General features: G+C 40.5%; 1 protein-coding gene across 1 annotated transcript; it reads left to right on the top strand.

The window, feature by feature from the left end:
• Positions 1-1828: 1828 nt before the first annotated feature.
• LOC148366191 (phosphatidylinositol 3-kinase regulatory subunit alpha-like) lies at positions 1829-25848 on the top strand. Its single transcript, XM_088336637.1, has 16 exons — positions 1829-2144; positions 6367-6823; positions 9105-9327; positions 11729-11800; positions 11876-11992; positions 14016-14217; positions 15626-15708; positions 18017-18134; positions 19209-19307; positions 19387-19567; positions 20670-20795; positions 20870-21012; positions 22152-22328; positions 22406-22480; positions 24023-24193; positions 25243-25848. The coding sequence occupies exons 2-16, from the start codon at positions 6632-6634 to the stop codon at positions 25430-25432; spliced, it is 2169 nt and encodes a 722-aa protein (XP_088192763.1). The 5' UTR covers positions 1829-2144; positions 6367-6631; the 3' UTR covers positions 25433-25848.
• Positions 25849-25912: the final 64 nt, after the last annotated feature.

Below are 25912 nucleotides of genomic sequence, written 5' to 3'. Positions count from 1 at the left end.
AATGACACGACATTTAATGCCTGGAAGCATGTGCCCTCTTCCACTGCATTCTTTCAAGCATCCATTGATTCACTTCATGCACTCACTCACATGTGTCTTCCATTTACATATACATAATAATAATAACACATTCTACTTCAAAGCCCCTTAAGGACACCCAGGGTCGCTGTACAAAGAGTACCACACAACAGTAAAGCAAGAATCAAAACAAGCAAGTAAGAAATAGCTAATAAAAACACAGTAGAGTTAAAATCTGAGGCAGACAATCATGAAAAGGCAGTCTGGAGAGGTGGGTTTTGAGTCCGGATTTGAAGGTAGACAGTGTGGCAGAATTCCGGAGGTCAGGAGGCAATGAGTTCCCAAGCTGGGGGACAGAGCGGCTGAAAGCTCTGCTCCCCATGGAGCTGAGACGGAAAGTCGGTATAGTGAGATGGAGTGAGGAGGATGATCTGAGGGAGCGGGATGGCATGGCAATGTGAAGGAGGTAGAGAAGGGCAAGGTTGTGGATGGCCATGAATGTGTGCACTCATAGATTAATTGTGTCCATCATAATTTCAATTAGGGCAGCACGGCGGCACAGTGGTTAGCACATGTGCGGCACAATTCTAAGGTCGTGAGATCGAACCTTCCTGTGTGGAGTTTGCATGTTCTCCCTGTGCTTGCGTGGGTTTCCTCCCACATTCCAAAATCATGCATGTCAGGTAAATTGGCCGCGTCAAATTGTTTTTAGGTGTGAATGAGCGAGTGAGTTGTCTGTCTCTCTGTGCCCTGCGACTGGCTGGCAACCAGTTCAGGATGTCCCCTGCCCACTGCCCAGAGATGGGTGGGATGGGCTCCAGCATGCCTGTGACCCTACTGAGGATAAGCAGTGGATGGATAATTTCGATTACTGACACTGGAGAGACAGAGAGAGATGACAAGAAGTCACAAATTGAAAATTTAGAAAGTGAACACTTACGGGTTTTAAAACAATATTGGGTTATTGAAGTATTTTTAATGTGAACTTAAAGCATTTCTCATTTACCATGTGAAAAAGAAAGCTTTAGTTTTGCTCAATCAAGTATACTACGTAGTTAAAATGTGAACACTTTTTGTTTGACTATCAGGTAATACAAGGAACTACCTGATCTTGGTTTCCTCTATTCCCTTTTTATTGTTCAGTCATATTTAGTTTATTTTGTCTTTTAAAGCTTTCTGGTATTGGAGTAAACCACAAGTAATCGAAAGTAATCAGGTTACATTACTGCAATGATATGGTATTTGGATTACGTCACTGAACACCTTTTTCAACAGGGAATTAGTAAGTGTATCTGATTAGGTTTTTAAAGTAACCCTCACAACCCTTCTTGAATGTGATAGCGTGGCAGCAAATTTGCACAAGTGTTCATCAAGTTCCTTTAATAAGAGGATATTTTTACTAGTGAATGTATAAAATCAGCCAGGTATTGTGATCTCATGACAGTTGTGCCTTCATGCACCCCCCACGCTTGCATGCTCCTTTGTTGCTATTTATGCTGCCTCATGAAAAATCTAGGTTAACGGATGTGACGTCAGGACCTAGCCTCCCCCACCCGATTGTGACGTTTTCTAGTCTTCATCATTGAACACACAAGTGAATGGACAACACATTATTGCGCAAAAGATTTATATGTTGCCAATCAAGCAGCCATTCGTGTTAGAAATAGAAAAGAGATTACGATATCGGGTGCCATGATTAAACATCTGGTCTCTTAAGTTTTATTTTGAAAATCCCCAGTCACTTATAATGGACTGTGTTGCATCAGCGTCACACTCTTTTCTTCACACAAAAAGACGAATGTATGAGTATAAACAGTGGTATTTTATCAAATCAAATATCATACAAATATATAATTGTACAACTATATTCAATTGATTAGTTTATCTCGGTTACAATCTGTTATACTATGACAGTCCAGCCGGATGTGCTTCGTGTCTACGCTAACTTAACTTGTCTAGCTGTCTGCCAAATCCAGTCGGGAAGACCACGAGCAAGAAAAATCCAAGTGAAAATAAACTAAATTGCTGGATATTTTCTCTTTTTGGATTAATTTCTGCGGAGTTCCGGGATCACCACCGCACCAAGAAGTTAACTTCGCGTCCTGCTCGACATTTGAACTAAAAAGGTGAAGAGAACAGTGCCAGCAGCTAACGGGCTAAGCTAACAAGGCACGCATTGTGGTTTCCTGCTTCCGAATTCTTTTTCGTGTTCGCTTCTCTTTGCACTTTTGTTCCGTTTTATTATTTTAAACGTTTAAATAAGCATATACACGATAGTATTGTAAAACCGTTTATCATTTGAACGTTTTAGTGCACGTCAAAGTAGGTCAGCTGATGCGTGACGTCACAGCCATTGCGACAAAAAAATGATAACGCTAGAAAAGGTACAGTAAAACAATACGGGGTCGTAACATCTAAAAAATGAGATCTGCATCAAGCTTTCTGGAAAATAAACGATGTTTTAAAGTGAATCGTTAATATTGGACGGAGGCAACTCTTACTAAATATTTTATCACGTTTTAAATGCTTTAGATGATTAAATATTTGTATCTGGGTCTTGTGTTGTCGTGTAAACGCCCTTAATCACAAGGAGTCTCAAAGGGCTGCACAGGCTATTGCAAACTACAGACTATTATTACATCATCTAATCTAGAACCTACATGAGGGCAAGGAAATACTCCAAAACCCTCAGTACGAGCAAAGATACAAAGCCCCTTTGCTGCAAGTAAAAGAAAAACTATTACAAGTGATTAGTTTGTCTCCACTAACTAGCTGGAAAGTATAATGAGGAAAATTTAAATTGATTTAATTTCTGCAACCTCAGTGGAACTGTTTAAATCTAGGTTTCAAACACTTATATTCTATAGCATATGAATAACCTATATTATTATTATGTTCACAATGTCTGTGTATTATTTATTATTGCAACATCCGTTGCAGCCTGGTCATCCTGGAAGGGGGATGACCTCCTGTCCCTTCTCAAGGTTTCGTCATTTTCCTCATGTTGAGGTTTTTGAGTCTTTTCTTGACCTCTGGTAGGTTTTAGATCAGGGGATGGTGTAATAATAGTCTGTGGTTTGCAATAAGGATTAAGGGCTATACAAATAAACATGACTCTATGTGATCAAGTAGTGAAAAGTGGATCACAATTACCCGAGTTGACTCATGGACCTTTCTCCTATTTTTGATAGAAATGATGAAAAAAAGCTCCTTGAGTTTGAATGTCTATAATTGTCAATTTCACTGATATTAGTTGGCCTAGATGTAAAGTAATGTCTGCAAAAATGTGTGATGCCGCTATCCGAGAATGATCTATGAGATTCCTATAGTGTACTGGTAAAGTGAATATAACCATTAATGAAGGAATTACTTTTTTAAACCTTTTGTACAAGTGTGTCTCTTCTAAGAATAAATTGGCACATATAGTCGATCCTTTTACAAAATTTTGAAAAGTGTAACGAAATTGACTCTCCTTTTTTCTTAGCATGAAATATTTTAATAGTGTATCGTGATAGAGGAAAGTTGAGTGTTTTGAAGTTACAATGGCTTACTATTACAATTTTAGAAAAACATAGAATTCCAGATTTTAAGTTGTAATAACTTTAATCAGACAATACATCTAGAAAATGTATGTAGTATGTAATGTAGCTCTCGAGTTTGAGATATCAATTTTCAGCGCCACTTATCCTCACTAGGGTCACGGGGGTTCTGGAGCTGCTTCCAACCCTGAACTGGTTGCCAGCCAGCCACAGCGCACACGGAGACTCACTCGTGTATTCACACTTGAAATGCATGTTTTTGCAATGTGGGAGGAAACCGGAGTGCCCAGAGGAAACCCACACAGGCACATGGAGAACATGCAAACTCCGCACAGGGAGGCTGGGGTAGCTGTAATTGAACCCTGTACCTGAGCGCTAACCACCCAGCTGTCGTGCAGAGTTTGAGATAAAGTAATGTAATATAGGAAAAGAATAATATCAAGAACAGTGGTCGGCAACCTTTTATGTTCCACTGACAGGTTCAATGTCTGACTACAGGGAGTGCAGAATTATTAGGCAAATGAGTATTTTGACCACATCATCCTCTTTATGCATGTTGTCTTAGTCCAAGCTGTATAGGCTCGAAAGCCTACTACCAATTAAGCATATCAGGTGATGTGCATCTCTGTAATGAGAAGGGGTGTGGTCTAATGACATCAACACCCTATATCAGGTGTGCATAATTATTAGGCAACTTCCTTTCCTTTGGCAAAATGGGTCAGAAGAGGGACTTGACAGGCTCTGAAAAGTCAAAAATAGTGAGATATCTTGCAGAGGGATGCAGCACTCTTAAAATTGCCAAGCTTCTGAAGCATGATCATCGAACAATCAAGCGTTACATTCAAAATAGTCAACAGGGTCGCAAGAAGCGTGTAGATAAACCAAGGCGCAAAATAACTGCCCGTGAACTGAGAAAAGTCAAGCGTACAGCTGCCAAGATGCCACTTGCCACCAGTTTTGCCATATTTCAGAGCTGCAACATCACTGGAGTGCCCAAAAGCACAAGGTGTGCAATACTCAGAGACATGGCCAAGGTAAGAAAGGCTGAAAAACGACCACCACTGAACAAGACACACAAGCTGAAACGTCAAGACTGGGCCAAGAAAAATCTCAAGACGGATTTTTCTAAGGTTTTATGGACTGATGAAATGAGAGTGAGTCTTGATGGGCCAGATGGATGGGCCCGTGGCTGGATCGGTAAAGGGCAGAGAGCTCCAGTCCGCCTCAGACGCCAGCAAGGTGGAGGTGGGGTACTGGTATGGGCTGGTATCATCAAAGATGAGCTTGTGGGGCCTTTTCGGGTTGAGGATGGACTCAAGCTCAACTCCCAGTCCTACTGCCAGTTTCTGGAAGACACCTTCTTCAAGCAGTGGTACAGGAAGAAGTCCGCATCCTTCAAGAAAAACATGATTTTCATGCAGGACAACGCTCCATCACACGCATCCAAGTACTCCACAGCGTGGCTGGCAAGAAAGGGTCTAAAAGAAGAAAAACTAATGACATGGCCTCCTTGTTCACCTGATCTGAACCCCATAGAGAACCTGTGGTCCCTCATCAAATGTGAGATTTACAAGGAGGGAAAACAGTACACCTCTCTGAACAGTGTCTGGGAGGCTGTGGTTGCTGCTGCACGCAATGTTGATCGTGAACAGATCAAAGCACTGACAGAATCCATGGATGGCAGGCTTTTGAGTGTCCTTGCAAAGAAAGGTGGCTATATTGGTCACTGATTTGTTTTGTTTTGTTTTTGAATGTCAGAAATGTATATTTGTGAATGTTGAGCTGTTATATTGGTTTCCCTGATGAAAATAAATAATTGAAATGGGTATACATTTGTTTTTTGTTAAGTTGCCTAATAATTATGCACAGTAATAGTCACCTGCACACACAGATATCCTCCTAAAATAGCTAAAACTAAAAAAGCCCCACTCCAACTTCCAAAATATTCAGCTTTGATATTAATGAGACTTTTGGGTTAATTAAGAACATGGTTGTTGTTCAATAATAAAATTCATCCTCAAAAATACAACTTGCCTAATAATTCTGCACTCCCTGTATATTCTTGCGGCCTGGCTCAATAATAAGATTAGTAATAATAATGACAATAATAAACCCAAATCCACCGTGTAATCACCAGACCACTAGGGATATAGATGACATGGAAAAAAGCATCAGATTGTATCTCATCATCACACTATTTTACTCACGGTACCACATTTTTCAATGTTGTTTTGGCTGCACACTATCCCATTATATTCCTTTACAGCGTGGTACATTGGGTAAAAATAGTGAGATGGTCAAATAAAATGTAATGCCTTTTCCTTTTGTCATCTACAATTTAGTAGTCTCGTATACAGGATTTTGCACTCTCACTGCCGTAGTCTGGGTTCGATTCCTGTTGCATCCACTGCTGAGATAATGAGGTCGGCAAAATTTGTCGACTGATCAATCATTGCGCAACTACATTAATATATTATTGTAAAGCCTTGATATAGACAGTAACACAACTTTGACAGTTTTTTTTCTGGTGAAAAAGAGGCTTGTAGTCACGAATAAGTACGGTTTAAGCAGAAAATAAGGCAAATCCTTTTTCTTTCTGTGTGGTCTGGTACCAAATGACCCACGGTACTGGTACTGGTCCACAGCCTGGTGGTTGCCGACCACTGATGTAAAATAAATAATAGCAGCCAGTTACATGATCATTTTCGGGTAGTATTTGGAAGTTTAGAGGGTTTGAATGAATGTTATTGGTGGTAATGTCACCTTTTTATTTTCAGTTATAACACTCCTTGACTTCCTGTCTTTTCAGAGGTTTACCGACCTTTGCCTGATGTGGCCTCCACCTCAACTGAGACTGCTGTTCATGAATGGAGACACTGCACACAATCTGGCGCTCAACGGATGACAGAACTTTAACGAACATGGAGACGGGGGAGACGCCATATTTTCTCCCAGACGGTCCTCCGTGCTAAACTCTTCCTCTCAGGCAAAATTTACATTCAGGGACTTCCTTTTTTTTCTACAATTTTACTTTCTCACTCACACGGCCAAGCCATAGCCGCCCAATTGCCGTCATGGCATCGGAAGGCTTCCAGTACCGTGCACTGTACGACTACAAGAAGGAGCGTCAGGAGGACATCGACCTGCACGTGGGGGACATGCTGCTGGTTAGCAAAGGGGCGCTATTGGTGCTTGGTTGCGCCACTGGAGCTGAGGAGCGACCCTCTGAGTTAGGGTGGCTGCCTGGCTTCAACGAAACCACACAGGTAATATGTTGTTGAAATTGTAACCAGAACGCAGACAACGCCATCTTATCAGAATAGAATAGAAGAGAATATACCTAGAATAGAATATACCTTTATTGTCATTGTTACAAAATGGGTTAACATATTGTGACAAAGAAATTGGGCATGTCACTCCAGTTTCACACATTCACAGTGAGGTAAAGAAACAAAGAAGATAAGGAACAGAGAAGATAAGGTTATAAAACAAGGAGGATACGGTTATAGTTATAATTTACACAATATTTACACAAAGAAATGACGGCATGTAGGATGTTACATACAGTCGGTATCGTAAGGGTTTGTGCAATATGCATTTGGTGCAAAAATAGTCAACATAGTCTCGTGGCTTGTCTTAAGTCAGGCTTGATTTTATTACTGGACGGATGTAATCATGTAAGTGAATGTGTAGAAAAACAAGGATCGAAGGCAATGGAGAAAATTTTGTCATTAACACATCCAAATAGCCTTGAACTCCAGTTACAACTTTAAGAAATTCATTATTGGTCCATGAGAACATTCTTCTGCTAGGGCATGAGGGTACTTTGTATTCTTGTTAGCCAGAATTGTCTTAACAATAGTACAGTCATCGGTTCACCAGCAGGGCAGCGACTATGGACTATTTTAATAGTCGACCGGTCACCGACTGTTTAAACAATTGGCCAAATAATTTTTCTTTAATTTTGCATGATGTTGATTTAATTATGTTGCCAATGATAATAAAAACAGGAAAAATCTGTACCATGAAAATTAAAACTTTTTATTGAACAAACTGCAGATTCATTCAGATATAGATGGATACTGTATTCATCCCCTTAGGGAAATTCACACTTCCAGCAGTATCCTTGTGTTGAAAAAAAAAAATAACAAAACAAAAGAGATGGAATACAAAAATACCCAATATAACGTGTTGCCATAGAGTATTTAAATAGTGCTACGGAAAATACACACTGTAATAAAAGTAGGGTAATATGCAAATGGGGGGTGGGGTTTAATGTGCGCTTGTACTCCCCCGGGTGGAGTTAAAGAGCCTCATGGCATGAGGAAGAAATGATCTCAGTCTGTCTGTGGATAAGTCTGTTAAAAAAATCAATAAGAAATCCCTATCTAAAACAAATTAGTCATAGTGCTCTGTCATTGGTGACTTAAATCCATTAATAAACCTGTCCATTTTTAGGGACAGTTAAATAAATAATAAATTAAAATGAATATTTTCTATCCCTGTAAAGCAATAACAGGCACATTAGCAGCAGTAGAGGAGTACAAAAAACAAATTTGTGTATTTTTTAAGTCGCAGTGCTCGGTCAGTAAAGATATAAATCTGTCCATTTTTTAGGGACAGGCAAATAAATAATAAATTAAAACCATATTAAAAATGTATTCCTGTAAACCTAAGAATCGGCTAATTAGGTGCAGTAGAACAGTAAATTAAATAAATATGTGAATTTTGGGAAGTACATTTTGGTGGATCTGTAACACAAGTACTTAACGATCCTCAACAGTTTGAAGTCAAACGGTATTTTACCCACTAACGATTGTCGTTTTTAACGTTTTGTCAACTGAAGTCTGTTCTTCGGACTGCATTCATTTAATTTCACATACGCTTGTCAGGCGCAGTCTGGCATAAAACTCAAGCTCTCTTTTATTGAGAAATATACACATATAAAGTGTATCATGCATGTCATCAAAACCATATTGGCTCGAATGTTACTTGAATCTTGGCGAGTCTGACTCTGTTCGTTGAACCGCCTGCTGTGCTTCTCTTCAAATGTTTGTGTGTCACCGGGTTACTGCCATGATACGCAAGGTCTGTTTTGCAAACTTTGCAAGTATTTTTTTTAATTTGCCGTGTCAAGGCTAAAATACTCCCATATTTTAAAAGTTTTGGTACGCATACCTCCTGTTGAAACCATCATTTCTGTTTCTTACTGCTCAAGACAGACAATATTGCTCATGAGCGACTCCAGCAGAGATTATATTCATGTAGAAATGCCTCACTGTTGGAATAAAAATGTCTGGCCACAATAGTCGACAATGGAATTCATTGTCTACTATTTCTCGTATCTATTTTTGTCGTCAACGTTGACTAATCGTTGCAGCCCTGTTCACCAGAGGAAAAATCTCTGACGTCTATTGCCGAAAATGTTATTGAAAGAGTCTTGTTAACAAAAAGAGCAAGCGTCATTTTCATTGTCCGTGCTTTGCCTGGAAGTTGCCCCTGCCAACATGGCCGCCAAATTCAAGTATTTCATGGATCTCTCTACAGGAAAAGGGTGACTTCCCAGGCACCTACGTGGAATTCGTGGGCAGGAAGAGGATGTCGCCACCCACACCCAAGCCCCGGCCACCCAGGCCGCCATCGGCCTCCTCTATGAGAACCGACTCGGAATCCGAAGGTTTCTCGCTGCCAGATCTTCCGGAACACTTTGCCCCACCTGACACGGCTCCGCCCCTCCTGAGCAGACTGATGGAGGCCATTGAGAGCAAAGGTGCGTACACCAAGGCAGCAATGACCGAAGTCGAACACTGTAACATTTAATTCACCGTAGATGACGGACTAAAAACCGCTACTTTATTTCTACATTTTAAACACCACGGCTCACAAGACGATTCAGCTTATTATTTGTTTCTCTTTTTTTCACGAGGCGGATGGTCGAAAGCATGTCATGTCATTAAACATGCCTACATCCTTTACTTACTAAGGGGGTACACAATAATTATCGGGCTGACAGTTAACAGACTGGTAACAGCCTAACATCATGGTTTTTAAGTCAAGGAAAAACATACAGACGCTAGTCTACTTACGAACGAGATAGGTTCCGGACGATCGTTTGTAAGTTGAATTTATTCGTGAGTTGCTTCAGTGCTACGTTTTGTATGTTTAAGGTTTATATCAGTATGTTTAAGGCTTGTATAAGTAACCTGTATGTTTATGTACTAAAAAAGAAACATTTCATAAAATAATATGCTCTATAAAGATCAATAAAGTTAAGTGAAACTTACTCTTGGAAGATGAGCTTCCAGAGGTCCTCCGTGGTAGAGAGTGGACGAAAAAAAAGCGATCCAACCATTTTCTCAACCGCACCAAGCTTTCTTATTCCACTTTCTTTTTAAAAGAAACGACTCGCCTCCTCTTTACACTTTATACATTCCATATTGAATGGTTGCAGGAGATATTTAACAATAAAAATGTCAAAGTTCTTAGCGCGCTGGTGATAAAGTATAGAATGTTTACACACGAACTAGGAAGAGGAAGCCGGATTTCTTCGGGGTGGATGCTGGGTGAGCTCTCGCAAAGCCACATGCCGTTAGCGGCGGTAAGAAGCACTACAGTAATGTCATCTACCCGGAAAAGGTGCACACAATACAAAATCTAACTTACAGGAATATCCGGATATTTTTCAACATCCCTAAAAAATGTTCGTATCTAACGTTTTTCGTAAGTCGAATGGTCGTGAGTAGGGGAGCGTCTGTACTCGATAATTTGGCACCTGCTGCCACATTAAAATATTAATTCAGCTAACACTACTTGTTAGAAATATTCTAAGAAATTATGTATAATGATTTGGTTATGTCGTCGTAACAATACAAGGTTTTTGCAGATCTTTGAAGTCTTAAAAGGCATTGAATTCATTATTGTAAAAATAGATAGATAGATAGATACTTTATTCATCCCCGAAGGGAAATTCACATTTCCAGCAGCATCCCTGAGCTGAGAACAATACAATAATAAAGCAAAAAGAATACAATATACAAATACCCAATGTGACGTGCAAATGCCCACTGTAGCGTGTTATATAGAATAACTAAATAGTGCTACACAGAATACATATTGCAGTAAGATTCGGTAATATGCAATGTAGGTGGTGTGGTTTACTGTGGGCTTTTACTCTGCCGGGTAGAGTTAAAGAGCCTCATGGCATGAGGAAGAAAAGATCTCTTCAGTCTGTCCGTAGTACAAGACAGTGACAGCAGTCTGTCGCTGAAACTGCTCTTCTGTCTGGAGATAATGCTGTGTAGTGGATGCGATGGATTCTGAGGCCTTAATAGGAAATAAAATGTCTCTAAATCAATTTTCGAAAGTCTTAAAAATGTGAACACTTTAAAAAGATGTATATTTTTTAGGAACAATTCTCCGTTGTCTTTTTAAATAATTCACTGATTTACTCCTGTGGCAACATCGCACAACTAAAATAACAGGATTATCAAAATGGTGATGTGGTTTCAGTACGGCCAGACGCGTGTCTTAGCTACAAGCTTTGCCAGGTATTGTGTGCAAGAAATATTTGTGTGTTTTTTGTTTTGTTTCCGTCAATTTTTTTTTTTTTTTGTCGACTTGGTCTTAAATATTATGTCACAAGGTATTAAAAACGTTGAATTTAACATGCCTTATACTGTAGGAACCCTGCAATACTTCTCCTCTCTATCACTTTGTCATGAGAGCTTGATCAGCGTGTGTACAATTTTTTAAATTTCAGTCATTACCGTGGATTCAGTTTTGTTTTGAGGATATTTTTTCGCACTCCTGCGTATGTGTTAATGCAATTTTAAGTAATATTGACTCTGGTGCACTAATCGATTAGGATTGACAGCTGCCAACACAGTCCGCAAACGGATGTCTTAATCAAAGCACAATTTGTTACTTTTCTGTACTAGACATTTCCCCACTGATTAGTTTAAGCTGTTAAAGCCTGCGGCTTAAAATCCAGTGGGATTTTACAAAAACAAGAGTTTCTTCCTTTATTTTGCACATGCAGTTTTGAATCATTGTCCTATTAAATACTTTACATTGATCCTTTATTTTGATGGTAAATAGATAACTATTGAATAAATCTATATTGTAAATTTGAAAACTTTGAATCCCCAAAAATATGACTGTTTGGTACGCAGGCTTGGACAATCCTGGCGTCTACCGCGGCATCAGTGCAGGCAATTTGGACATAAGGCAACTGGCAGAAGCCGGTAAGGAATTCAAGCGCGCTCCTTTGCCGTCGTGCCACCTTTTGTAACCTCGGTGTGGTGTGGGTTTGGTTTCAGACCTGGAGCAGATGGAGATGTCTGCCCTGTGCGATGGTGTGGTACGCTTCCTGCAGGAACTTCCTGGGCCCGTGCTGCCATCTTTGTTGCAGGCTGACCTGATCCACGCAGTGCAAGGTGTGTCATCAAAGTTTGGGCTGTACCATCAATTTGTTTCACAATGATAACAACATTTTTCTTTTTTAATGGTTTGGGTTTTTTTGGTGTCTCTTTTTGTTGGGGTCCTAGATTGTCATTTATTTGGTTAGCTGTGGAGCTTTTGCCTCAAGTGATAATGTGTTTTAGTAGGACTTTGATCCTTTCTTGATTAGTTTTTAGAGTATAACTTCTCCCGTGCTTTCTTGATAGTTATGCAAGTAGCAATACCAGCTTAATTTTGGGGTATTGGTACTCGCAATGGTGGCTTACACCTGTTTCAGCTACCCTATAGTGCAGGACTCTCCAATCTGGTGCCCCAAGGTTGCTCCCTTAGAGCACCTGAGTAGCCCGCAGACTGGTTCTGAAAATAGCTCACCAGCGATGAGTCATAGTAATTTTCTAGGAAATTTGATTTCTAACTTACATGAGAAATTATTGACATTATCAGTGTCTTTCAAAACAATGTTTTAGTGGTTGACTTTGCTTTTTTTAACCCTACTATTTATAATTGCAACCTGGTAATAATATTGTAACAATATAGTAATAACAGGAGTTGGCGACACCTCCTTTAGTGCGGGGGTTTCAAACTCGCGGCCGGGGGCCAACTGCGACATCCAGGTTGATAGTTTGAAGTCCCCGCCTTAATGTGAAAGTTAAAGGGACAGTGTGTATTATATTCCTACTAAATGTCGCTGTATTCTCTCGTGCCACTGAAAACGAGTGTTATAGCACAGCAGAAGAAGACAAAATACTGAGATTCAAAGTGACCAACGCGCACCTTATTACTTTTGAAAATAAGAGAAATGGGAAAAGAAAAAATGAATAAAAAAGAAAAGAAAAAGAGACATAATTGAAAAAATAAGTCAAAAAGTAAATCTCAAGAGAAAAAGGAAAATAAAAATAAAATAAAAAAAGAAAATGAAAAAATGAAGAGAGAAAATTGCATTTTATTTCGTTTTTGTCTTTTTCTCTTCTCCTCTCTCCCCTTCTCTTCTTTTTAATTCTTTTTTTCTTTACTTTTTTCTTTTGCTCCACTTTCCTTTTTTTGCTTTCTTCAACCCTACTTTTCTTTTTTTCCCCATTTTGCTTGTATGTCTCTTTTTCTTATTTTTTCTTCCCTTTTTTTCTTCCTTTTCAAAAAAAGTAATTTTCCCTTATTGTGTTTTTCTTTGAAAATGGGTGCCCTTTGCTGACTTTCAGTCTCTGTAATTGTTGACTCATTTTTTTGGTTGCACTACACATTACGGTGACATCAAGTGGACAAATACAAAACACTGTCCCCTTAAGAACAGCAGAATGTTTTTATCAGTGCTCTTTTTGTGGAAAACCCCATTTGGCCCAACCGCAACCGTATCCAAGTTTTAGCGGCCCCCAACTTAATTGAGTTTAAAACACGCTGGCTGTTTTACAGTCAGGAAACAGAAGTTATTCATTCGCTACTGTTTCTTTTTCTAATGTGTCATTTTTGATGGAGGGGTTTATGCACCAGTGGTTTTTATATCTCGTGTCAGTATCAATGACTTGAGGTGAATATTTTCATTATCAGTCTGATAAAAATACAATCAGTCTTCTTGAGTTTTTGTTTTTGACCTATTGTGATATGTATTTGGTTTTGTTTAGACCTTTTTTATGTAGTTCCTTATTCAGGCCCCTTGTTGCTTTTCATAATTGCATTGTTCTTTATGTCATATCTTAGTTTTTAATGTGGTTCTTGACTTCGATCATGCCTGTTTTTGAGATTTATTTTGATATGTCATTAAAAAAAACTTTTATTTATTTTGGATTTGTTTATTTATATTACAGCACTTCTAACTCCAAAATTGATATATTTATGTGTTTTTGACCATTTTTAATTGAATGTTTTATGGCTATTTATCTGCTGATTATTTTAATTTCACTCATACATTTTGTTTAATCAGTTTAATGTTGTTTTTAAAAGTCATTTTAGTCCTTTGCCTTGTATCAGCCTGTATGCTCAACTCACTGTTGTTGTCTACCTCAGAGGTCCGAGACCCAGAGGAGTGCTCCCGAGTTCTTCTGGGCATAGCCTGCTCTCCGACATGCGCCGCCCAGTACGGCCTTACCCTGCTCAGCGTAGTCCGACACCTCGCTCGAATTTCTGTGCACGCCTCCCGCAACCAGATCAGTGTCCGAAGTCTGGCCGAAACTTTCAGTCCGCTGCTTTTCAGACAGACCACCGCAGGGTTAGTCAATGTGAACACACACACACACACACATCCATTTTGAAAGTACTGTATTGCAGTGGTTAGCAACCACTGGGCTGGGGAACCAGGGAAAGGGTCGTTTGGTACCGGGTCTGCACAGAATGAAAAAAAAAGATGCCTTATTTTTGCATGTATCGTTTTTATCCTTACCCAGGTAAAACTCAGTTTATTTGCACATCATACACAAGGTTTTACCATAGTAAATCACCATATTTGGACAATGATTGATCAGTCGGGGAGCAAACCCAAATTGTGGCGGTGAGAGTGCTAACCACTAGAACAGGAGGATTGTAGACATAAGAAAAGGCATTCGGTTTTATCTGATCATCACACTATTTTCATTAAATGCGCCACCCACGTTGTACAATTTTTTAATAAAGGATTATTGGATACAGTTTAACCAAAGCCACCTTGTACCACATGGTACCATGAGTAAAACTAGTGTAATGCGATAAAATTTAAGGCCCTTTCCTATGTAATCTAGATCACTTGTTCTCTACCAGGTCCGACTTTAGGACCCACCATTGCACCCTAATTACAAGCCGTATCCCAGATCAAGAAAAAAAATGCTCATTTTCACAATTTTCCAATGAAAGGATTGTGCAGTTGAAACCACATATATTAGAATATATATACAGTTTTAAAAAACAAAACAATATGACCTGCAAAATTAAAGGACTTCAAGTATTTATATACTCTTTAATCCTCAAATAACAGCATTTTCAATGAAATTCAAAGCGCTTCAAATCAGTGGCTTTGTCTGCAATCTAACAGTCCACATCTCATGTATTCTGCGTGGTGGCTGGCTTTGACCATGCTCAACATTGTTTTTTTTCTGTGGTGTGTAATGGGGGGTGTCAACTTGCATATAATAATAATAATAATAATAATTTCCTTGTATTGTCATTCTGTGTAACAATGTACACAGAACGAAATGTCGATTGCATCTGACCCGATGCAGCCGCAGCCAAGAGAGGGCGCCGCCGACCACTTTTTAAGTCTTAGGAATGACTCGGCCGGGGCGCGAACCCGAACCTCCCAGTCTCAAAGCGGGCGCCAGTGAATTATCGCCATCGTTTTTTAAGAGTTTAAATGTCGTCCTGTTACTTTTTTCTATTATTTGCCTTATTTCGCAAAGGCCCAGGACCCACTAAAACGGGTCCCTGATCCACTTTTGGTTCTCGACCTACCAGTTGAGACACTGATCTATAACCCTAGCGCTCTAGTGATTACATAGTGGATTTAGGCCTTTTATTATTACAATTTAATTTTGTTATTGGGTTAAGCTGCAAGAATATTTTCAGACATTAAACCAGTCCGCGGTACAAATAGATTGCAGACCTCTGCTGAAGTGTAATGGAATTGACTCTTATTATTGTGCTTACAGCTGTGAGCCAGGTGCTGACCCTCTGACCCAGGTCCTGGAGGTTCTGATCTGCACTGAGCTCAGTGTGAACCAGGCTGCTCCAGGTATATATATACTAACACACCCACTCTCTTGCCCTAAATGTAACATTCCCAAAGTATTCAATTAGTTGATGCGTTATCTTGTCGCTCACATAACTGACAAATGTCACTCAGGCAGTTTGACATTGTCATGATGATGTCACTTATAAGTCAATGAGCCAGTCAGTAGGAAACCAAAGTGGCGGTGTGTTCGCTAGAAACGGCGAGCTGAGTCAATAATTGGCTTTTGAAATGATTACATCATCGTTTCACCGGGGTGCAGTAGAGGTTGGATGGGGCTGGTGAAAGGGGATGATGTTGCCGTGGCGATATCACATCTGCCCCAGGATTGGCGGAGGTTGAACGGTGATGTCACACATCTCCAAGCCGCTCTGCTTTCGGCTGCCTCTTGGCCGCGCCGACAGGAAGTGGCAGAAGAGAACTCGCGACAAAAGCGAGCATATGTTCGCCGCCCGAAAAAAACGACGCTAAGACCAGCGTGCGCTGAAGGCGAATACACATGGAACATCGCGGAGCTCACAAGGGGCGAGACATGATGTGTTGTTACATCAACATGAAGAGTCCAGGTAGGATGCTACCTGGTCCAAAAGGAGTAACATGCTAGAAAATTAAAATGATGTCTGGGTGTTTTTTTTTAGTTTCCTTCTATGGTTATTGTGGATTTAATCGCAGTGCATAGAAGCAGTGCTTTTGCTCCATACTCAAAGTACATTTCTGGTGCCAAATAACAGCTTTGCAATGAGAGGAAGAGTTTGATAAAAAGAGGTCTTAGTCCTAAAAGAAGTGTTTTGTGGCAGTGTTTTTGATGTATAGGAAATTGTCAATCATTTCGCAGGGGCTTCTGTTTATCTGTGCGGTTGCCTTTTTTTGCTGATTCGTCCACTAATGGTTGTACAAGAGGTAGCAATTATTAAGGGTTAGCAACGAATGTTTAGGATGTGGTTTGGGATTTCATGAGGCCTTAAAAGAAAAATAATTATTTTCCCACCCAAAAAGTTAAGCCTTACTTTGTGCAAGTTCATGATTTGTTGTGGTTCTAGGAATGTATCAACAGTCAAATGTGAAGCAACACTGTATACAAAAAATCTGAATTTTTTTACCCCTTTTTGTTTTGCTCATTTACATTATTGATTTGGGCAGCAGAGCAGATGACTGATTCAGCACATCTGCCTTATAGTTCAGAGGTCCTGGGCTAAATTCTGGCTCCCTCAAGGAGTTTGCATTTTCTCCCTGTGCCTGAGTGAGTTTTCTCCGGGCACTCTCGTTTCCTCTCATATAACAAAGACATCTACTGCAGATCAATTGTGTTATTGAATGCCCGTCGGTCTCTGTGCCTTGCCGTTGGCTGCCAACTATCCCACAACCTGTAGTCCGCTGCGATGGACTCAAGCACCCCAGCCGCCCTTGTGATAATAAGTGGCTAGATAATGAATGACTTTTGGTTTCGTGTTTTGTAGTCCATCCATCGATCCATTATCTGCACCATTTATCCTCAGTAGGGTTGCGGGGGTGGTAGAGCCCATCCCATCTGTCTTTGGGCAGTGGGCAGGAGACACCCTGAACCCGTTGCCAGCCAGTCGTGTTTTGTAGTATTTTGTCTTATTTCACCTGAAAGTTAAAAAGCTTAAAGGTGAGGTGCATTGTATAAGGTGTCCTTACAAAAGTTGAGAGTTAATGTGCTTACATTGCCCAACTGAGTTTAACGTGCCCTTGTGCTTCATCTTCCACTGCATCTTCTTTCATCTCAATTTTAGCAAAGCTGTTTGGGGCAGATTAGGTAGTAGGAAATGATGTTGGAAGGTATTGCTGGAGAGTGACGTCATGCTCATTCCCGTGGTTTTTTTTCTTTCCATTTGTTAGTGTGGCATGAAAACGATAAAAGAAAAGACCTGCTTTGAGTACAGACCAAACGCTAACCCAACTCCAAGAGAGATACAAAAAGAATAGTTTATTCAAGGGAATCGAGAAAATGTATCTACTTGCACACACATCTTGAACGAGCTGATAGAGGCTGCAAGGATTACAAGCTAGGAGACGGCGGCCGCGACTGAAAAAGTTCGAGATTCAATACAGCAACCTTAAATGATAAAAAATAAATGAGAAAGAAAATGTGCCTTAAAATCTCTATATAGCTCAATTAAAGAAGTCACTAATATGCAAAACTGTTCTGTAAAGAAAAACATTTAGATTCCTCTTTGTTTTTCTTTTTTTCTGGACTTTGCTTCTTGAAACATCCAGGTTTAAACTACATTTCCAGCACTCTATCAAACAACAAACAAGAACTTAAACGGCGTGTCCATCTTTGTTTCAGCTTTACCTCCAAAACCCGCCAAGCCATCCACACCGGCCTCTGCATCCGCCTCTGCATGCACCTTCAACAACAGCATGGCATTGCACGATGCTGAGTGGTACTGGGGCGACATCTCCAGGTAACACTCTCTGCCATACACTAGGGCTGCAATTATTAGTCCACATTGATGACAAAAAATCGATAATAGTAAATAGTCAACAATGAATTTCATTGTCGCTAGACCTGTTTTCTAAACAGAGTGAGGCATCTCTACACGAATAAAATCTCATGCGCAACAGCCAATAGGGTCCCTGTCTTGAGTGGTATCATAAACATACAGAAATGGCGGCATCAGCATTGACTATTAGTGCCAAAACCTCTAAAGTTTGGGAGGATTTTAGCCTGGATACAGCGGATAAAAAGACTACTTGCAAATTTTCCAAAGCAGACTTTGCGTATCACGGCGGTAGTTCAGTGACATAGGAACATTTAAAGAGCACGCCGGACAGCTGTAAAAACTGGAATCCGACTCACCTCTGTAAGATCTAGGTAACATTTAAGCCAATCCAGTTTTGAGGGCATGGTTGTACATTATATTCACGTATGTTTATCTATAAAAGAGAGCTTGAGCAGACTGCGTTTGAGAAATGTATTCTAAATAAAATGCACGCAGGCCGAAGAACAAACGTTAGGTGTTAAAACGTTAAAAACGACAAACATCAGTTGTTAACAGCGTTTGTTTTCAAACTGTTGAAAATCCTGAAGTTCATATGTTCCAGGCTTTGCAGTTGACCACTGAAAGAACTTACCAAAAGTCACATAATATTTGTTCAATTGACAATTCTGCAGCTAATGAGCCCATTCTTGGTTTTCAAGGTGAATTTTCTATTTGATTTTGGTTTATTATTTATTTGCCTGTCCCTAACTGATGCACAGGTTTATTTATGGATTGAAATCTCTACTTACCCAGCACGGCGGCTTATTGGTTTTAAATTTTATTTTTGTATGAATCCGCAGTATGATCATAAAATATGTATATAAAATATCCATGGGTTTATTATGATTTTCCAAATACTTGTATCAACTTGATGCCAAGTTTAAGCAAAGAAAAAAAAACCTGATCTGATTATTCGACCAATTAGTTGCAGTCCTACCATACACACACACTTTAAAAGAAAAATGGTTGCTGCTAATCTTGCGTTTCACAATTAAGGGAGGAGGTGAATGAGAAGTTGCGGGACACGGCCGATGGCACCTTCCTGGTGCGCGATGCCTCCACCAAGATGCACGGGGATTACACACTCACGCTTAGGTAAATGTCCTCCTCATTATCATAACCTCCACCACTGAGGTGATGGGCGTAGTCTAACCAAAGGTGTGCACACATGCAGGAAAGGGGGCAACAACAAGCTCATCAAGATCTTCCACCGGGAGGGCAAGTACGGCTTCTCGGACCCGCTGACGTTCAGTTCGGTGGTGGAACTCATTAATCACTATCGACACGAGTCTCTGGCGCAGTACAACCCCAAGCTGGATGTCAAGCTGCTCTATCCTGTTTCCAAGCACCAGCAGGTACGTTCGTCAAATGCGTCCAAGTGATTGCTTGTTTATTGTTTTTGAAATACTTAGAACTGTAATTTTTTTTTTGTTATTCATTTTATTATCAGTTTTTATTAATGAATTAGTCCAAAACCTGTCTTTTGGATCGTCTGTTATGTGATTCTTAAAACCACTTCACTGGGTACTTGACATTTCAAACTTTGGATCCAAAATCCACTCGCTTTCCTTTTCATTACATTGTAACCAAATATTATCAAATTGGAACATTTTTCTCATTTTAAGTCATTTTTTACAATGGAGATAATTTGTCAATATTAGGAACATTTTTTTCTTATCTAAAATGAGAAAAAACTATTTAAATGAGCATAATTTTCTTCCATATCCGAAAAAAATATGCTCATTTTTATTCTAGCCCCCCACCAATTTTTTTTTAATGCACTACAAAAAAAGAAAGATATTTTTTGTGTCATTATTTATTTAAAAAACATGATAAAATACAGTAGTACAGTAATCCCTCTTTTAGCACAGGGATTATGTTCAGAAAGTACCTGTAAATTAGAAACCTTTATTTTACAATTGTTATGAAATTACTTTATTATACAGTAAAACCAAAGAAGGAACCTATTTGCAGGGTCCAGCATTTGTTAAACAAATAAAAGTATTGTATAGACGTTTATCTTTACAAATAACTACTGTACCGTCAAATTATAATAAGACTGTTTAGCCAATCAGAATGCAGAACAGGATGGAAATCCGTGAAATAGCAAAACCATTATAGCGAGGAATTACTGTATTTTAATTGTTTATTTTTTGCAGTGTGCAATGCCATTGATTCTCAATAATACACCAATTTGGGCTTACTTGCTTGAAAAAAAAAAAATCTCACTGAAACACTGGTCTTTAAAATGGTCTTTTCATTGAAATGCATAACCAACTTTGTACAAGCTTGACCAGCTTCGGTGTAGTTAAACTGTAAAGTTAAACATTGCATACCTGAATTTTTAGGTTTTATATTTAGGAACAAACTTTGCATTTTTTTACTTGTCTTGTGGTCGTTTCCTTCTTCAGACTTGATTGAAAACATAATTTTCAATTCCAAATGATGTCCCTCTAGGATCAGGTAGTAAAGGAGGACAGCATTGAGGCTGTAGGCAAGAAGCTCCAAGAGTATCACTTGCAGTACCAAGAGAAGAACCGTGAGTACGACAGGCTCTATGAGGAATACACCAGAACTTCTCAGGTACACACACACACACACGGCCAGATTTTCGCTTTTCACTTAAGATCGGTCGTGACAGTGCCGTCCATTCACAGGAGATCCAGATGAAGCGCACGGCCATCGAAGCTTTCAACGAGACCATCAAGATCTTCGAGGAGCAGTGCCAGACTCAGGATCGCTTCAGCAAAGAGTACATCGAAAAGTTCCGCCGTGAGGGCAATGACAAGGAAATCCAGAGGTAGGCTGTTGCGGAGAAAACCTCAAGCGGAAGCCTGAGGGCTGTTGTCATGTTAATTAGGCCCATATCAAGAGAATGTCCTCCCCCTGCAAGCAAGCTTAGTCCTTCTGGTACTCCATTTGCTAGCATAGCTGCTGCAATGTAGGCTTGGTTCAGTATCCTGGCAAGTCTTGCTCAACAATTGAATATGACTTAAGTGCTGACCACTGCTCTTAAAGGTATTCAGACATTATTAAACATGCAAAATGTGAGGAAATAGTACATGGTTTTTGCATAAAATCGACATAAATTTCGGCTGTATATTTCAATTATTTCCCCAAGACAATGCATTTTAAAAACAGCATGTCTTGTCTTTGTCATCCTGAGCTGTGTCATCATCATAAGGAACACCAGCACCCTAGCAATTCTGTCGCTTTATTGTTTAGGTCTTAATTAGTCAAAGAGGTTACGAATGTTTTGAGCACAGTTTAGTTTTTGTGGAGAATGCTTAGCTGTTGTGTGGCAGGTGGTGCAATAATGGGTGAAAAGCCAAAAAAGGGGTAAGTGGCCAAAAACCCTAGGACCAGCAACCAAAGGCTAACCAGGACTGATCAACAATAGGGGGTTCGAACCTCAGCGGATAAACACAAAGCTGGCTTACCAAAAAACATGCAGTGGGCAGCCAGGCTAACCAGGAACCAACAACGAAAGGTGGCAACGGCTACGGCGATAAACACGAAGCCGAATGGGATTAAACTAAGGAGCAGCCAGTATGCGCCACCTGGGACCAAACAAAACGGGAAAGCCCTCGGTAGCCCCGACGCTAACGGGAGCTAGTCGGACACACTCAGCAAAATCACAAACAAAAAGCCACAATCGAGCAGAAATGAGCTGTTTACAATTGCTTTTCACTACAATTACTGTCTGTTTAGGAGGTGGCCTCACATGTTGTAGTAATAGGATTCGCCATTTTGAAAGTCCTGTGTTCCCTCAATGATGGTACAGCGAACAAGCCAGACTAGATTAAATAAGTCTGTCCTGTGTAATATTTTGCAACATATTGGCACACTTGTGGGGAGGAACTACACGTTCTGTTCCTACTTGAACAAAAAAGCAGTTTGAGAATACCTTTAATCACTTCTTTGCAACTGTTCTGTCAGGATCATGGAGAACTACGACAAGCTGCGCTCGCGCATAAGCGAGATCGTGGACAGCAAGCGCCACCTGGAGGTTGACCTCAAGAAACAGGCCGCCGACTACCGTGAGATCGACAAGAAGATGAACAGCATCAAGCCGGACCTCATCCAGCTGCGCAAGACCAGAGACCTGTACCTCATGTACGCCCTTTGCCGCCCAAGCTAACGGTTACGCTGCCGTTACGACGCTAAGCTAACATGCATATGTGTGAACCTAGGTGGTTGACTCAAAAGGGGGTCCGGCAGAGGAAACTGAACGATTGGCTTGGACTCAAGAACGAGACCACAGAAGAGTAAGTCCATACAGGGGACACACCCGGAAGTCATGGCACACACCCGAATTATCCGCACTACAAGGTGCACCCCCCCTAAAAAATCTTATGTAATATAGCTTTCATATATCAGGCACACTTATTCCTTTGAACAGAGGTCAGGAACCTTTTTGTCCCAAAGAGCCATAAAAGCAAAAAATGTTTTCGAAAGAAATTGAGAGAGCCACATCATATATTTTCAGACAAAATTGAAAAATACTGCCAAACACACTCTCTAGACAAAAGCTAATTCTTCAGCACATTTTATTTCACTGTGTGTCATTTGATGTTTTAATCAAATGTATGAAATGATAATAATGCCAATATCCTGTGTCCCAAATCAATGTAAATATGCCATTTACCATTTGTCTTCCACCTTCAGTTAAGAGTGTTGAGGCCATTTTTTTCCCATGAAATTTGTCCTTAATAACGGTTTCAAAACAATGTGCATGCAAAGTTGTTTTGTAAAAATGTCTCAAATTACTGCAAATGATAAGCATATCGTCATATTCACTTTCGGTGTAGACTGCACTGAGCGAGAGAGTGAGAGAGAAGGAAGTGCCTTGCGCTGTGTGCAGGGATCCGCCCACCTGTACTGCTCACCCAATCAAAGTCAGCGTTTTTATTCATCAGTTAAAATGGTTTCTTTTCGAACTTCTGCATTAAGTTGCTTCGGTTTTATATGGACCAAAATCGGGAGGAAATCACTTGACTTTGGAACGCCACAGAGAGATAGATGTGCAACGGTTACATTTTATTTCGGAGCCATACATACCCATGAATAGAATAGAATAGAATAGAATAGAATATACCTTTATTGTCATTGTTACAAAATGGGTTAACATATTGTGACAACGAAATTGGGCATGACACTCCAGTTTTACACATTCACAATGAGGTATGAGCCAAGAAGATAAAGGAACAGAGAAGATAAGGTTATAAAACAAGGGGGATAAGGCTATAGTTATAATTTACATGGTATTTACACAAGAAATGTCGGCATGTGGGATGAAAAGAGCCATATATGGCTCCCGAGCCATAGGTTCCCTACCCCTGCCGTAACGTGTGTTTTCTGTATCCCTAGTGGATATGATCTGGGATTTGCCGTCCTCCGCAACCCGGGTTTGATTCCCCTTGCATCATATATCATATATATTGCTGTATTTGGACTGATCAATTAATGCACAAATACGACATTTATTTATGGTACTTTTTTGTAGTGCAATCCTAGCCCTTACTGTAGTGTTGATTCCACTAATCTCATAGTCCGGTGCGCCTTATATATGAAATATCACATAACACTATTTTTAGGTTGTGCCTTAGAGTCGTGAAAATATGGTAATAATAGTGTTTAACTAACATGCAACAGGAAGTCAAAACACACCAAGATGTTGCAGGAAGCGACCTCAAATGAGTCTCAGTCATTCATGTGACTTTCCCGTCATAGATTTTAGCAAATTAGCCAAGTTCCATCTAAAGAACCACTCCGACCTGATTGTTTTCGTGTGTTGTGGTGTTCCCCAGCGAGTACAGCACGGTAGAGGACGAGGAGGACCTTCCTCACCACGACGAGCGTCTGTGGCGTTTAGGCAACATCAACCGCACCCAAGCAGAGACGTTGCTGAGTGGAACCATGGACGGAACCTTCCTGGTCCGAGAAAGCAGCAAGCCCGGATGCTACGCCTGCTCCGTCATGTAAGTATTCCTCGCCTGCAATTTTCAATATTGTTTTTTGGGGGAAACGTTATCCAACAATGGAGTACTGTAAATTCGTCTCACTCGTGCAGTCCAGGGAATCTGACTGTTTGATTAAAACCCCATCGCAATTTCTGCCAAGGTCTCTAAATGTCAAAGTGAGGAAATTCAACGCAGCGCTGGTAGACGGCCTGAGTAACTATGAATTCCTTCGGTAGCCAAATATTTCGTCACCTATTTAGTGACGCGCATGAATGGATGAACAAGATTCCCTTTGGAGTCATTTGAAATGTTTGTAGAATCAGTGGGGAAATCTTTAGTACAAAAAAGTAACACATTGTGCTGCGATTAAGACACTTGTTTGCAGACGGACAGTGTCCACAGATGTCAACCTTAATCAACTAGTGCAGCATGCAATATTTAATATATATATATATATATATATATATATACATACATACATATAGAGATAGATAGATATATCTCTACCTATATATAGGTATATATAGGTAGAGATATAATAATAATAATAATAATAATTTCCTTGTATTGTCATTCTGTGTAACAACGTACACAGAACGAAATGTCGATTGCACCTGACCCGTTGTAGCGAGCCGATGCAGCCGCAGCCAACAGAGGGCGCCGCCGACCACTTTTTAAGTCTTAGGAATGACTCGGCCGGGGCGCGAACCACCGACCTCCCAGTCTCAAAGCGGGCGCCTTACCATCTAGGCTACTGAGCATATAGATATATATAGATATAGGTAGAGATATAGATATATAATATATATAGATAGATATATAGATAAGGAATAGAGAGACAGAGATGGAGAGAAAGAAAAAGTGAAGGGGAAAAATATAACGCGAGGGCAAGAGAGAAGGAAAGAAAGCTAGCAAGATAAAAAGAAAAGAGAAGAAATAAAGAAAGAAAGGGAGGGGACCCTGGCTTTGGCAGAATCCAGTGCAGTTCATTTTCTCTCGCGGGCGCAAGGAAAACCCTGCGGACCGCGCATTTGACACCCAGGCGGTGTGCTTCTGTACGCTCCCAGGGTGGAGGGCGAAGTCAAGCACTGCGTCATCAACAAGACCAGCACGGGCTTCGGTTTCGCCGAGCCCTACAACTTGTACGCCTCGCTCAAGGAACTGGTGCTGCACTACCAGCACACCTCGCTGGTGCAGCACAACGATTCGCTCAACGTCACGCTCGCGTTCCCGGTCTACAGCCAGCAGAGGCGCTGACGCGCACTTCCCCCCGCAAGGGTCCATATTCCGGCGTCTTCACGATCGGGGTTTCCTCACCCACTCAATGGAGTTACAGAGAATATTTCGGTTTTCCGTTCCCCGGAAGTTCGATTCCCGACTTCGGTCTCCTCGGTTCGCTTTGTGACGCGAACGGATTTTGGACCGCGCCTCCTTTTCACTGGAGGCCGACTCGATCCCGGTACCGAGGCGGCGAAGATTCACTGTGAGATGTGAAGCGCATCATTCCAAAGACTTTTGTCCAGGACTCAGGTGCTCACGTTGCTTCCGTTACCCATCGGGGTGATAACATTTCAACATCACTTCAGTATTTCCTTCATGCTTTTATTTTGAAATGATGCAAAACACGTTTACGTTTCAGCACACGGGATGAATAAAACTAATTATGTTCCTTACTTTGTCAATATGGTTGCCTCATTTTGTAGCTTATCTAAAGGGACAGTGTGAAATATTTAGCAC

The sequence above is a fragment of the Urocampus carinirostris genome, chromosome 5, assembly GCF_059441175.1.
Source record: "Urocampus carinirostris isolate Australia breed hairy pipefish chromosome 5, RoL_Ucar_1.0, whole genome shotgun sequence".
In the NCBI taxonomy this organism is placed as follows: Eukaryota; Metazoa; Chordata; class Actinopteri; order Syngnathiformes; family Syngnathidae; genus Urocampus; species Urocampus carinirostris.
The sequence above is the reverse complement of the archived record's forward strand: the minus strand, read 5'-3'. Positions and strand labels throughout refer to the sequence as shown.

What these genes read in the sequence shown, in the direction of transcription:
- LOC148366191 (XM_088336637.1), top strand. Translation starts at nt 6,632, where the DNA reads ATGGCATCGGAAGGCTTCCAGTACCGTGCACTGTACGACTACAAGAAG. An exon ending in CCTGATCCACGCAGTGCAAG is followed by an intron (nt 11,993 to 14,015) that starts GTGTGTCATCAA and finishes TGTCTACCTCAG; the next exon opens with AGGTCCGAGACCCAGAGGAG. An exon ending in CTGTTTCCAAGCACCAGCAG is followed by an intron (nt 19,568 to 20,669) that starts GTACGTTCGTCA and finishes ATGTCCCTCTAG; the next exon opens with GATCAGGTAGTAAAGGAGGA.